The sequence below is a fragment of the Ceratotherium simum genome, chromosome 34, assembly GCF_057802395.1.
Source record: "Ceratotherium simum simum isolate JZ-2026a chromosome 34, ASM5780239v1, whole genome shotgun sequence".
Taxonomy (NCBI): Eukaryota; Metazoa; Chordata; class Mammalia; order Perissodactyla; family Rhinocerotidae; genus Ceratotherium; species Ceratotherium simum.
This window is the reverse complement of record NC_141933.1, coordinates 11,353,457-11,369,480: the sequence shown is the minus strand read 5'-3', so window position 1 is coordinate 11,369,480 and position 16,024 is coordinate 11,353,457. Positions and strand designations below refer to the sequence as shown.

Here is a 16,024-nt window from a genome sequence, read left to right as displayed (position 1 = left end):
GAAAAAGAAATTTAAGACGTAAAGATTGGAAAAAAAAGTCACAACTGTCATTTTTCACAGATTGTCTACATAACAAATCCAAAGGACTCCATAAATAAATTATTATAATTAGTAGGAGAGTTTGGGAAAAGGCTGGTTATAATATCAACAAAAAATCATTTGCAGTTCTGTACACTGGCAACAGTTAGAAAAATAGAATTTAAAAAATACATTATTTACTATAGCAATAAAATGATAACACCTATAATAAATCTAACAAAATATGTGCAAGACTTGTTACAGAGAAAATTTTAACTCTGGATATAAATTATAAAATTATAATCATTATAGTATAAATTATCATGTATAATCTAAATTATTTTAATTATAAAAATATAAAAACTGGATGCAAATTATAAAACTGGATATTTTTAAAAGATGACAATTTTCTGCAATTTGAGCTCTGGATTCAATGCAATTGCAATCAAAATTTCAACAGGATTTTCTTGAATATGACATGGTGATTTTAAAATTTATATAGAAGAGTAACAGTCAAGAATATCTAAGACATCCTTGAAGGCAAAGAACGAGGCAGAGTTGCTTACTCCTCAGCTATCAGGACTTATAAAACTCTAGTAATAAAAACAGTATGATATTAGCTCAGGAATAGACAAATAGACTGATGAAATCAAATAGAGAAACCAGAAAAAGACCCATACATTTCTGGAGCTTTGACATGTAGGTATGGTCTTGCTGATCAGTGAGAAAAGGTAGGGACCATTAAATACACTATGAGGGAATAATTGGTCATCCCTATGTGGATAAGATAATTGGAACACTATCTCACACTATGCAGAAAAATTAATTCCAGATAGATTAATAATTTAAATGTGGAAGGCAAAACTCTGAAGAAATTGTAAGAGAATGAATATCTTTTTTATTTCAGAGATGGGAAGGATTTTTAAGAAAATTAGGACATAAAAAGTGCCGTCCAGGGACTGGCCTGGTGGCGCAAGCGGTTAAGTGCACGTGCTGCGCTGCGGCGGCCCCGGGGTTCGCCGGTTCGGATCCCGGGCACGCACCGACACACCGCTTGTCAGGACGTGCTGTGGCGGCGTCCCATATAAAGTGGAGGAAGCTGGGCACGGATGTTAGCCCAGGGCCAAGCTTCCTCAGAAAAGAGAGGAGGATTGGCAGATGTTAGTTCAGGGCTGATCTTCCTCACAAAAAATAAAAATAAAAATAAAGTGCCGTCCATAAAAGATAAGATTGATAAATTCAACTACATTAAAATTGAGAACCTCTTTTCATCAACAGACACAATAAAGTCAGTAAAAAGATAAGCCATAACCAACACAGTTTTGTATCTAGAATATAAAAGGAACTCCTGTAAGTCAATAGAAGTGATATAAAATAATTTGTTGGAAAAACCACCAAGGACATGAACAAGAATTTCACAGAAGAGGCATTATAGATGGCCAAAAAGAGCTTGAAAAGATACTCGAGGCTAGCCACATTGGTAACCAGCGAAATTCAAATAAGACTACAATGAGATACCATCTTGCATTCACTAGGATTGGCAAAAATTAAGAAATCTGACAATACCAAGTGATGTACAAAATGTGGATCACTATAGAGTTGGTAGGAGCGTAAACTGGTACAACCACTTTGGTAAACAATTTGGCCTTATTTTATAGAATTGAACATATGCATATTCTGTGACTAGGCAATTCCACTCCTAGGTATATGCACTGGAGAAACTCTAGCACATTTGCACCAGAAAACATGAACAAGACCCTTCAAATAGCAATCCAGTTATCCAATGAGCAGAGACTGGATAAATGCCTTATGTTACCGTATTAGTTTCCTATGGCAACTCTAACAATTACCGTAAACAAAGAGGCTTAAAACAACAGAAATTTATTCTCTCATCATTCTGGAGGCCAGAAGTCCCACATCAGTGTCACTGGCCTAAAATCAAGCTGTCAGTATGTCCATGTTCCCTCTGGAGGCTCTAGGGGAGAATCTGTTCCTTGCATCTTCTGGCTTCTGGCGGCTGCCAGCATTCTTTGGCTTGTGGCCATACCATATTGCCTTCTCCTCTTTTGTCTGTGTGAAATCTGTCTCTGCCTCCCTAAATGCAAGGTGATTGCATTTAGAGCCCATTCTGATAATCCAAGATAATCTCCACACCTCAAGATCCTTAACTTAATCACATCTCCCAAGACCCTGTTTTTGTACAAGGTTATATCTACAGGTTTCAAAGATTAGGATCTGATGTCTTTGTAGGGGGGCATTTTTCAGCCTTCCAGAGTCTTCTCTCTGGCCCCAAAAGATTCTCCTCCTTCACACACACAAAATACATTCACCCCATCCCAAAATCTCCAAAAGTCTTAACCCATTATAATATCAACTCAAGTCCAAAATCTCATCTAAATATAATGAGCTCAAAACCCCAATCTCATCATCTAAAGCAGGTGTAGGTGAGACTCTGGGTATGATCCATTCTGGGAAAAAATTCCTCTCCATCTCTGGAACTGTGACACTAGAAACAAGTTGTCTGTTCCCAAAATACAATGGTGGGACAGGCATAGTATAACGATTATAGACATTCCCATTCCAAAAGGGAGAAAATAGGGGAAAGTGGTCATTGGTCCTAAGCAATTTCAAAATCCAACAGGGCAAATTCCATCGTTTTCAGGGCCTAAGAATAATCCTCTGTCATCCACAGTTCTAGCCTCTGCATGCTATGGCTCTGACTTTTAGGCATAAGGCTCTGCCCTCTGGGCCTTAGCCTCCTCCCTTTGAGCCATTCTTTCTTTTTCTTAAAGGTAAGCACAGGTTGGAAGCAGAGTAGTTTTGTAAGCCTATTTCCTGCCTGTAGAATTTGGGGAGACCAATAGCCTCCCTTCATTTCATTCTGTCTCTATCCCTTTCAGTCCAAGCTACAGTATTTATTCTGTTATAATATTCTTGAAAATCTTGTGGGTCTCTTGTGTATGTCACAGGGATTCACATCATTAAACTGGAGATTCTTCCACAGATCTTTCCTGGATAATTCCATCTTTATTCCTGGCTTCTGCTAAGATGGTTGAGTAGATCCATGAGTCACGTACCTAATACCCTCAACACTGGCAAAGGCTGAACAACCACACCCATGACCCTTCTCTCCAGAGCACAATTTTCTAGCAGTGAATCACCTAATTTTAGCATTTTTTTTTGCAATCCGAATAGGCTGCAAGTTTCACAAATCATCAAGTGCTGGTTCCTTTTTGCTTAAGAGTTCTTTTCTCAATATATCTTTTTCCTCTCACATTTTACTATAATCAGCAAGAAGAAACCTGGCCACATCTTCAACATTTTGCATAGAAATTGCCTCAGCTAACATACAAGTTCATTGCTTACAAGCTCTGCCTTCCACACACTGTACGACACAATTTACCTAGACTTTCCTCCACTGTGTAACAGAGATCCTCTCTCTTTCAATTTCCAGTAACATTTTCCTCATTTTATTCTGAGCCCTCCCTGGCAAAGCCTGAAACATCTGTATTTCTACCAACAGTCTGTTCAAGGCAATCTAGGCTGTCTTTTCTGTCATGCTTCTCAAAATTCTTCCAGCCTCTACCCATTGTCCAATTCCAAAGCCACCTCCAGGTTTTTGGTGTTTGTTACAGCAGCACCCTACTATTGGTTCCAAAATCTATATTAGTTTTCTTTGGTGACTGTAACAAATTACCACAAACTAGGTGGCTTTAAGCAACAGAAATTTCTCATCATTCTGGAGGCCAAAAGTCCACACTTAGTATTAATGGGCCTAAATCAAGATGTTGGTAGGTCCATGCTCCCTCTGGAGGCTCTAGGGGAGAATGCATTTCTTGTTTCTTCCAGTTTCTGGCAGCTGCTGGCATTCCTTGGCTTCCCTCCAGTCTGCTTCCATTGTCACATTGCCTTTTCCTCTTCTGTTCATATAAATATATATATATATATATTTTTTTTTTGAGGAAGATCGGCCCTGACCTAATATCTGTTGCCAATCTTCCTCTTTTCTTCTGTTTTCTCCCCAAAGCTCCAGTACATGGTTGTATATCCTAGTTGTAGGTCCGTCTAGTTCTTCTATGTGGGACGCTGCCTCAGCATGGCCCGATGAGCAGTGAATAGGTCTGCACCCAGGGTCTGAACTGACGAACTCCAGGCCATGGAAGCAGAACGCAGGAACCCAACCACTGCGCCACTGGGCCGGCCCCTCTGTTCACATTAAATCTCCCACTCTTCCTCCCTCTTATAAGGACACATGTGATTGCATTTAGGGCCCATCCTGATAATCCAGGATAATCTCCACATCTCAAGATCTTTAACTTAATCACATCTGCAAAGACCCTGTTTCCATATAGGGTAACATTTACAGGTTTCAGGGATTAGGATGTGATATCTTCAGGGGGCCATTTTTCATCCTATTGCAGTTATGTTCTTATGATGGAATATTACACATCAGTAAAAATGAATAAATATTTCTGTCTTTTATTTCTCTTCCTTCTAGAATGTAAGCTCCATAAGGGCAGGGCCTTATTTTACCTATTGCTATATACTCAGTCTCTGGAAGAGTGACCATCAGGCAAATGGTACCCAACAAATATTTGCCGAATGAACCACTAAAATAGATATTTATGAAGAATAATACAGGCAAACAGAAAATTTTATGGTATAACATTAAGTAAAAAAAAATGGAATGCAAAATTTTATATACCAAATAATTATTTTTATGTAAAAATACTCTATGCTAAAAAAATACTGGGGATGTCAGGGGAAATGGAGTAGGCAACTACAAGAGTTCATTCCTTCACAAAAGCAGCTGATAAACTGGCAAAATTGTCAGAATTAGCTTTATCAGAACTCTGGAAACTAATCAAAGTTTATAGCAAACAGGTGAACACTTAATCAAGGAATAAACAGCTGACTCTCAGTAAGGAAACTTCACGATATTTTAATTTATGCTGGCCCATCTCCCACTCCCCAGCTCTGTGGCAGCCTTAAAGACAACAGTCTGCATTCCTGGTATAAGTTCCTAATATCAGAGGGAGCAGAACAGAGCTTCTATGGAAAGATTTGTAGTTGTTTGTTTTGACCTGTCTGGTGGTTCCCTGAAGGTCTGGCTCAAAGGGCTTGCCTTTATTTTGCCTAATGAAGAACTCTCCCAGGGTTGAGGTGGCTACCTGGGGGGTGTTTGTTGAAAACATGTAGAGGCAACTGGATTAGCTGCTGCCATCTGGGATGTAGGATAACATTTGGGGAAAACAACAAACAAACCAAAAAGTTTAGGAGGGAAGGCTGGGGAATGAGATGCTTCAGGGAATAAAGGCTTTGAAAAGTTCCTACATATTCCTCTGAATAGATGTCCACACACATGCCCAGGGCTGGGTGCATGCTCAGGAAAAACCTGAGAAGGCCCTAAGCTCTCACTTATGGCTAATCTTCAGGTTCTGTGCAAGCAGGAAATGAAGGCTGAAGCAGAATTGTAAACTGACTGAGTGTTGAAGATATGTCCCAAAACACATGCAGAGTGCATCTGCAAAACCAGGTGATTTTTGTTGTTGTTATTCCAGGCATTCAAGGAAATCTCTGTCAAATCACTAGCTAACCACTCAACTAATGGAACAGAGATTCACTGGCCACACACAACAAAAAATATAGACTTTATAAAGTTAGTTCAGGAAAGCCACTAAACTAACAAACAACAATTACGACTACAAGCAGCAACAACAAACCCTAGGGTGGTAGAAATGTGATTTCCAGAGTTGCTGCATTAAAATATTGAAAATGTCCAGTTTAGAACAAAAATTATGGTGCATGCAAAGAAACAAGAGAGCGTGACCTATACATGGGGAAAAAATCTGTCCTTGAGGAAGCACAGATATTGGATTTAGTAGACAAAAACTTTAAATCAAGTATTTAAAATATACTCAAAGACCTAAAGGAAACCATGTGCAAAGAATTAAAGTAAACCATGAGAACTATATATCACCAAGTAGAGAATATCAACAAAGAGACAGAAATTATAAAAAGGAAACAAATAAAAATTCTGGAGTTGAAGAAGAGTACTAAATGAAATGAAAAGTTCACCAGAGGAGTTCAACAGCAGATTTGAGCAGGCAGAAGAAAGGATCAGCATACTTGAAGATAAGCCAATTGAGATTACCCAGTCTGAGGAGCAGAAAGACAAAAAGAATAAAGAAAAATGAACAGAGCCTAAGAGACCTGTGAGACACTATCAAGCATACCAACATATGCATGAATGGAAGTCCCAGGAGGATAGCATGGAGAGAAATGGGTAGAAAGAATAGTTGAAGAAATAATGGCCAAAAGTTTCCCAATTTGATGCAACACATAATCTACACATCCAAGAAGCTTAATTAACCCCAAGTAGGATAAATTCAAAGAGACTCACATCAGGATACAATCAAACTGTCAAAGGCCAAAACAAAAAGAGAATCTTTAAAGCATCAAGAGAAAAGTGACTTATCATCTACAAGGGGACCTCAATAAGATTAATAGTTGATTTCTCATCAGAAACCATGGAGGCCAGAAAGAAGTGAGATGATATATTCAAAATTCTGAAAGGGGGCTGGCCCCATGGTGTAGTGGTTAAGTGCACATGCTCCGCTGCTGGCGGCTCGTGTTCGGATCCTGGGCGCGCACTGATGCACCGCTTGTCAGGCCATGCTGTGGTGGCATCCCATATAAAGTGGAGGAAGATGGGCAGGGATGTTACCCCAGGGCTAGTCTTCCTCAGCCAAAAAAAAAAAAAGAGGATTGGCATGGATGTTAGCTCAGGGCTGATCTTCCTCACACACACACACAAAATTCTGACAGGAAAAAAAGAGTCAACCAGGAATTTTATATCTGGTAAAACTATCCTTCAGGAATTAAGAAGAAATCAAGACATTCTCAGATTAACGAAAACAGAAAGTTTGTCACTAGTAGAGCTTCCCAACAAGATATGCTAAAAAGAGTCCTCCAGGTTGATATGAAAGGACAGTAGACAGTAACTCGAATTCTCATGAAGAAATAATGAACACAGGTAAATGTAAGCACATAGGTAAATATAAAAGTCAGTGTTGATGTACTTTTAGTTTGTAACTCCTCTTTTTTTTTCCTGTATGATTTAAAAGACCACTACAATAATTATAAATCTATGTTGATGGGAACACAATGTATAAAGATGTAATTTGTGCCAATAACAACATAAAGAACAGGGGCTAGAGCTACAGAGAACAAAGTTTTTGTATACTATTGAGACCAAATTGGTATTAATTTGATCTAGATTGTTATAAATTAAGATGTTAATTGGAATCCCCAGGACAACCACTAAGAAAATAACTAAAATATATCTAGTAAAAAAACAAGAAGGAAATCAAAATGGTACAGTAGAAAACAACACAAAAGAAGGTATTAATGGAAGAATTGAGGAACAACAACAATGAAAAAGATATAAGACATATAGAAAACAAATAGCTGGGGCTGGCCCCATGGTCTAGTGGTTAAATTTGGCACACTCTGCTTCGGCATCCCGAGTTTGGTTCCTGGGCGCCAACCTACACCACTCATCGGCAGCCATGTTGTGGTAGTGACCCACATACAAAATAGAGGAAGACTCGCACAGATGCTGGCTCAGGGCAAATCTTCCTCAAGCAAAAAGAGGAAGATTGGCAACAGATGTTAGCTCAGGGTGAATCTTCCACAGTGAAAAAAAAAAGAAATAAAGAAAGAAAGAAAACAAATAGCAAAATAGCAGAATTAAGTCCTTACCAGTAATTACATTAAATGTACGTGGATTAAATTCTCCAATTAAAAGATAGAGATTAACACACATGATTCAACTATATGCCATCTACAAGAGTCTTTAGATCAAAAGACTCAAATAGGTTGTAAGTGAAAGGATGGAAAAGATATTCCACATGCACTAATAAAAACAGATCTGATATGGCTGTAATAATATTAAAAAATAGATTTTAAGGGAAAAACTATTACTAGGGACAAAGAGGGACATTATATAGTAATAAAAGGCTCAATCCATCAAGAAGATATAACAATTATAAACATGTTCACCTAATAACAGAGCCCCAAAATATTTGAAGCAAGAGCTGACAGAATTGAAGGGATAAATAGACAATTCAACAACAATAAAGACTTCAACACTTCACTTTCAATAATGGATAGAACTACTATACAAAAGATAAAAAAAAAGATTTGAACAACACTAGACCTGACTCCACCCAACCACAGCAGAATATACATTCTTCTCAAGTGCACATGGAACATTCAGGACAGACCATACATTATACCACAAAACAAGTCCTAATAAATTTAAAATATTGAATTCATATGATGTTTCTTCTCTGATCACAATGGAATGAAACTAGAAATTAATAAAAGATGGAAAACTGAAAAATTTGCATATATGTGAAAATTAAATAACACACTCCTAATTGCCCAAAGGATCAAAGAAGAAATCACAAGAGAAATTAGATGAGATGAATGAAAATGAAACTCAGCATACCAAAATTTATGGGATGCAGTAAAAGCAGTGCTCAGAGGAAAATTTATAGCTGTAAACACCTATATTAAAAGAAGAAAGATCTCAAATCAATAACTTAAACTTCTAGGATTTTTTTTTTATGATCCCAAAGATAATTCATTGCATCATGTAACTGAGTGTCTGGAAGCAGAATTTGCTTCAGACATGGATTGAGTCAGGGGCTGAAGTACTGTCTTTAAGATCCAGTGTCTCTCTTGTCTTCTCCCTGGCTTGACCGTATTCTCAGACCAGCGCTCTCTGTTGGTAGCAAGAGAGCTACAGCATCTCCAATCTCAAAGCTCTCACTCAAGTCCAGCCCTAAACTTCCAACTTAGGGGACTAGAAAAAGAAGAACAAATTAAACCCAAAGGAAGCAGGAGGAAGGAAATAATAAATATTAAAGTGGAAATAAAGGTAATATAGAATAGAAAAACAACAAAGAGAATAAATGAAAACAAAAGTTGATTCTTTGAAAAGATCAAAAAAATTGATGAACCTTTAGTTAGACTGATAAAGAAAAAAAAACAAGACTCAAATTAGTAAAATTAGGAATGAAAGTAGGGACGTTACTACCAACCTTACAGATATAAAAAGGATTATAAGAGAATTCTATGATTAATTGACTATCAACAAATCTGATAACCTAGATGATAAAGACAAATTCCTAGAAAATATATACTACTAAAACTGACTCAAGAAGTAATAGAAACCCAAATATACCCATAACAAGAGATTGAATCAGTAACCAAAAAATTTCCAATAAATAACAGGCTAAGGCCAGATTGCTTAACTGATGAATTCTCTCCAACATTTAAAGAAGAATTAACACCAATTCTACTTAAACTATTCCAAAAAATACGGAAGAGTGTGCCTCCTAATGTAGTCCATGATGCCAGCATTGCCTTGATACTAAAGCCAGTAAAGACACCATAAAGAAAGAAATCTACAGACCAATATCCCTTATAAATAGAGATGCAAAAATCCTTGACAAAATACTAGAAAATTGAACAACAACATATTAAAAGGATCATACATCACAGCCAAGTGAGATTTATCTCAGGAATGCAAGGGTGGTTCAATATATGAAAATTAATCAATGTAATATACTATGTTAAGGAATGAAGGAAAACAACCACATGATCACCTCAACTGATACAAAAAAAAAAAAAAGTTTATGAAACCCAACACCCTCACGGATGAACCCCGAGGATATTACGCTAAGTGAAAATAAGCCAGTCACAAAAAGACAAATATTGTATGATTCCACTTATATGAGATACTTAGAGTCGTCCAAATCACAGAGAGAGAAAGTAGAATGGTGGTTGCCGGGGCCTGGGAGGAGGGGGGAATGAGAGTTAATGTTTAACGGGTATAGAGTTTCAGTTTTACAAGACGGAAAGAGCTATGGAGATAGATGGTGGTGCTGGTCATATGACATTAAGAATGTATTTAACACCACTGAACTGTTTACTTAGAAATGGTTATGACGGTAAGTTTTATGTTATGTGTATTTTACCACAACAAAAAAAAAATTGTTAAAAAAAAACCCCACATCTTTTCGTGATAAAAACATTCATAAAACTAGGACTAGAAGGGAACTTCCTCAGCTTAATAAAAGACATCATTGAAAACCCACAGTTAATATCATACTTAAGGGTGAAAGACTGAGAACTTGCCTTTATATTGTTCCTAAGATCAGGAACAATATAAAGACGTCTGCTCTTGCCACTTCTATTCAACATTTTACTGGAAGCTTTAGCCAGGGCAAGAAAAACAAATAAAAGACACCCAAATTGGAAAGGAAGAAGTAAAACTATCTCTATTCACAGATGGCATGATTTTATATACAGAAAACCCTAAAGAACCTACACAGAAACTATTACAGCTAATAAACAAGTTTAGAAAAGTTGTAGAATATATGATCAACATATAAAAATCAGTTGTATTTCTATAACTAGCAATCAACAATCTGAAAAAAAAATTAAGAAAAATAATTCCATTTACAATAAAATCAAAAAGAAGAAAATATTTAGGAATAAATTTAAGAAAGGAATGAAGACTTATACAATGAAAACTATAAAACATTGTTGAAAGAAATTAAAGAAGACCTAAATAAATGAAAAGACATTCCATGTTCATGGATTGGAAGACTTAATATTGTAAAGATAGGAAAGTGATCTACAGATTCAGTGTAATTTCTATCGAAATTCCAATTGCCTTTTTTTTTGCAGAAATGGGCTAGTTGATCCTAAAATTCATACGGAATTGCTAGGGACCCTGAAGAGCCAAAACAATCTTGAAAAGGAAAAGCGAAGTTGGAGAACTCACACTTCTCGATTTCAAAACTTCTACAAAGCTACACAACCAAAACAGTGTGGTACTGACATAAGAATAGACATATAGATGAATGGAATAGAATTGAGAGTCCAGAAATAAACCCATACATCTATTGTCAATTGATTTTCAACAATAGCGCCAAGGCCATTCAATGGGGAAAGAATAATCTTTTCAATAAATGGTGCTCAGAAAACTGGATATCTGCATACAAAAGAATGATGTTGGAGCTTCACACCATATACAAAAACTAACTTAAAATAGGTCAGAGACCTAAATGTAAGAGCTAAAGCTATAAAACTGTTAGAAGAAAATGTAAGGGTAAATCTTCATGACCTTGGATTTGTAAATGGTTTCTTAGATATGACAACAAAACACAAGCAACAAAAAAAATCAATAGGCTTCATCACAATTAAAACCTTTTGTGCATCAAATGACATTGTCAAGATGAAAAGACAACCCACAGAATGGGAGAAAACATTAAAAATCATATCATATATTTTATAAGGCTCTAGTATCCAGAATATATAAAGAACTCTTACAACTCAACAATAAGTATATAAACAATCCAGTTGAAACATGGGCAAAGGATTTGAGTAGACATTTCTCCGATGAAGATATACAAATGGCCAATAGGCACATGAGAAGGTGTTCAACTCATTTGTCATTAGGGAAACGCAAATCAAAACCACAATAAGATACCACTGCACACCCACTGGGATGGCTGTATTAAAAATAAAAAAAGAAAAAGCGTTGGTGAGGATGTGGAGAAATTGGAACCCTCATACAGTGCCAGTGGGAGTGTAAAATGGTGCAGCCACTGCGGAAAACAGTTTGGCAGTTCCTCAAAAAATTAACTATAGAATTACCATATGACCCAGCAATTCCACTCCTAGGTATATTCCCAAAAGAAGTGAGGACAGAAGTTTAAATAAAAACTTGTACATAAATGTACACAATAGTCTCCAAACTGGAAACAACCCAAACGTCCATCGATGAATGAATGAATATACCAATTGTGGTATATCCATACAATGGTGTATTAGTCAACCCTCCAAGAAATGAAGTACTGACCCATGCTATGACATGCATGAACCTTGAAAACATTATGCCAAGTGAAAGAAGCCAGACACAAAAGGGTATGCTATATCAAGAATAGGCAAACCCATTGAGATAGAAAGCAGATTAATGGTTGCCAGGGACTGGGGAGAGAGGTGAATGGGGAGTGACCACATGAGTACTAAGTTTCCTTTTGGGGTGATAAGAATGTTCTGGAACTAGACAGTGGTGATGGCTGAATGAACAAAAAGCCACTCAATTGTACACTTGAAATAGTTAAAATGGTGATTTTATGGTATGTGACTATCATCTCAATATTAAAAAAAAAGACTGGAAGGAAATATATCAAAATGATAACCTTTGGTGATTGTTGTCTTTTTACTGCTCTGTATTTCCCTAACTGTTTACAATAAACGTGCAGTACAATAATAAACTTAAATTTCTCCTGTCATTGTTTGAGGCAAATCTCTTAAACTTAGGGCATCCCTGCCAGGTGCCCTCACTCCAACCCCGTGGCCCGCAACTATGGGCCAGGAGGCATTCTGCACAGTGGTTACTGCAAGGGCTTTGGAACAGGCAGACTGGGTTTGAGGGGAAACTTGGGCAAGTCACTTACCTTCTCTCTGGGCCTTGACTCCACCTGTAAGAGGTGGCTAACACTTCCTATTCCCTAGTTCTGACAATGAGATGAGATCATTTCTAAAAAGGGCTCAATGTACTGCCTGGCACCCAGTAAATGCTCAAGATATTGGAGAAACCACTGTTTCTTTTCTTTTCCTCCCACAATGCCCAATACAGAGCTAAGCACAGCCAGCATTTAGCGCCTGCTCGTGGAACTGAACAGCAGGAACATCCTGGCACAGTGAAGAAACGCGCAGCTCTGACCCAGACAGTGACCTTCTTATATCTCCCAGCCCCGACTCTAAGTCTTGGTGACTTGAGGCAAGTCGACTTCCTCCTCTATGCCTCAGTTTCTCTGTCTGCAAAATGGGCAGCTGGATGAGAAACCGCATTCTCTCCTAGCCTGGCAAACTGCTAACATACCGATTTGACAGATGAGGAAACAGGAGGCTACTGACTTGCAGGGAACGTGTGACAGCATCTGGGTCTTCTCACACCTTGCAGTTCTCTAGGAGAAGCCTGACCTGTGATGCTCCTCCTCCTCACCTGCCCATTAGTCCCAGTATGGAGCCAGTGGGGGAGGGGAGGTGCAGATGGGGTCTGGGCCTCACCTGGCTGGCCTCAGTGGGGTGGAGTCCATGGGGACAGGGCAGCTCGAAGATCCCCAGTGTTCTCCCAAAGGCTGTGATGAATCCTCTCGCCTTGCGCCTGTAGTTGGGCCCGCTCTGGCCTATTCCATGCTATTTCATTGTCATTGGCAGGACTGGGCTTGTTGAAGCTGGACCTGGGCATGTCCCAGCCTCTCCCTGCCTCTCTTGGTCCCTGTTCTCTTTCTGCAGGAGCCAGAGCTTATGTGTTCATCTCTGAAGGTTGAGTCTATCCAGCCCTCAGGGATCAGGGCTGCCTGGCCCCAGGGGAAAGGTGCTGTGCTCTGTCTTGCTTCCAGGCTCCGGGCTGGCAGTATCCCTCCCCTCCCCTGTCCAGCTGTGCCAAGCCTCCTTTTGTTTCTTGGCTTCTGCCCTGTTTGTGCTGTGACTGGCCCAAGAGAGGGGTGTGGGCTGGCAGGTGCCCTACGCAGAGCCTGGAGCAGCATCCAGGCCTGGCTGGCCCACCCCAGGGCCCCCTGCCCGCTGCCCTCAGCCTAGCTGGGTCCCCTTCTTTCTGCCCAGCTGAGGCAGGGCCTGGAAGGGCACAGTGGCAGGCCCTCTGTGATGCTCCTGTTGCCATGGCGACCCTAGATGAGAAGGCCATAGCATTCTGCCTCTAGAACCTCCACCCATCTGGCCAGCTCTGCCCTGCCTGCCCCCTTCAACCCCAACTGAGACCACTACCCTAACAGATAAGATTCTGCCCCTCTGAAACTGACCTCCACTGGAGCGGTGATGGTTGGTAGTGGAAGAGGCAAAGGATCCAAAATCAGAAGACCCAAGGGAGGCCTTGAGCTTCAGCATCCTCCTCTGTAAAATGTGGATAATAACGCCATACTGAACTGTCCCTCAGTAATGCCTCTGTGACTTTGCACAGGCTTTTCCTTTAATATGTAATGCTCTTCCGTCCTTCTCAGCTCAGACGAACTCCTACTCATGCTTCGAAACCCAGCTCAAATGCCCCCTTCTCTGTAAAAGTTTCCCTGACCTCTGTGCACTTGGCACAGATATTAGGCCTTGACGTTCTGTGTTAGAGTTAGTCAAGGGTTTCCTTGGTTTTTATTTGACTATGAATTCTTGGAGTCAGGAATAAGTTTAGGCTCAGTGTGGGTATCAGAAATGGTTTGTTGAATGGCTGCTTTGCGGAATGGAAAGCGGAAAAGGCCGACCCTGACGGGGTTGGGCCCCATCCTTGCAGGGGTCAATCGTGGGGCCCTTTGTCCAAGCATGGGTGCGGGTCAGTCAGAGCTTGCTGTGGCCTTTCTGCGTGCCTGAGCTGTGCCTGGCTGGCTGGGGACATTTTCATGGCCGAGACCTACTGGAAGAGACTGTGACTTGTGCCTGGAGTGTGCGGGTCCTAGCGCTGGGCTGGAGCCAGGAGCAGCTTCTCACGGGATCTCCTGGGGATATTCCGGAGCATCTGGGAGAGGGAGGGGCGCTGGGGCAGCACTGTCAGCTAGTCCTGGTGGGATTTTGGAGATATTGCCAAGGAATGTGAGGTTCAGAGGAAAGGAGGGGAGGACTCCACTGTCTCCCAGCCCCGTCTCATGGCTCTATAGCTGTTGGTCAGGGTCAAGGAGATGAAGGCGCCGTCCGGCGCCGGCTCCAGGGGCCACACAGACTGATCAGCGGACCAGGCTTCCGGGGCCAGAGCCAGCTAGTCAAGGGCGCCCTCGAGTGGCCACCGTAGGGGAGGCAGGAACCTGACCCCACAAAAAGGCAGGTGTTTCCTTAGTTCCTTCAACTAATACAGAGTGGAGCATCCGCGTACCAGGCATGGTGCCAGGCACATGTTTCAATTTTAATTAAAAACCATATTTATTAATCATCTGTTAAACGGAAAGCACTCTCCCTAGTGTTGATGTACGTCGATGGGGGAAGAGGGCATAAATACAAGGTAGGGAAATATTTCCTTACAGCACCGATTCTCAACCACGGTGTCCATTAGACTTGCGTGGGGAACTTGAAAAAACGCCAGCGCCTGGGCCCCATCCAGACCAACTGAAGCTGGAGGGGTGGGGCAGAGACACCCGGAATTTGTAGACCTTCCCCAGGAAGAGTTGACAGGCGGCCAGGCGTGAGAACCACAGGTTTGGAGAGTTGACTGAAACGTTTCCCGTCCATCATTCTCACTGGTTGCAGAGGTACGTGTTATTGTCCCATTTCACAGACGAGGAGACTGAGGCTCAAGGGAACCTGCCCCTTTCCCCGATTCCGCACAGGAGGCAGCAGAGATGCAGCAAATACTCCTACAAGGCTGTCCCTGATCTCTGAAGAGACTCCCTCATAATAGCAGTGGCGTTATTGTTTGCTGTGATTTAAAAAGTACCCGAAGTCCTTGTGAAATAATTCTTTTTTTCCAGGCAGAGAATTATAAAGGCAATTTTTGTGACGTGCACAAAAATCGCCTGCAATCTCAGCATCGTTAACGCTTAGGAGTATGTCCGAGAGGGAGAAGGGATGGAGGGGGTGGATTTATTTTAAGGCTCGAGGTCATATTGTAAATCATCGATTCTGAAAGTGTGGAATGAAGACCAGTGGTTTATAACCCTCACAGCGCTTGTTAGAAACGCAGCATCCTCCAGGTGGCAGAATGAGACTCTGGAGAAAGATCCTGAGAAGTTGTACATTTAATAAACATTCCAGGCTATTCTTATGGCCACTGAAGACCAAGAACCACTGCTGCCTCGAGCTTTTACTTAATACAAGAGGAGCATGTCCTAGACACCCGTAACTTCCAGCGGCTTAGGAGGGCCCTCCCTGTGGATTGATGTATTAAAATGTATGGAACCAGCTGCTGAGATATCAACCA

The 16,024-nt window shown here is 40.4% G+C and overlaps 1 protein-coding gene across 2 annotated transcripts in view; it reads right to left on the bottom strand.

Moving 5' to 3' along the window:
* RAB3IL1 (RAB3A interacting protein like 1) overlaps positions 1-13,220 on the bottom strand; it is a 45,849-nt gene extending 32,629 nt beyond the window's left edge. For both annotated transcript variants that reach the window (XM_087422795.1, XM_087422797.1), the window contains exon 1: positions 13,177-13,220. In XM_087422795.1, the coding sequence (XP_087278921.1) occupies positions 13,177-13,205 (29 nt within the window). In that variant the 5' untranslated portion in view covers positions 13,206-13,220. The remainder of the gene's footprint in view (positions 1-13,176) is intronic.
* Positions 13,221-16,024: the final 2,804 nt, after the last annotated feature.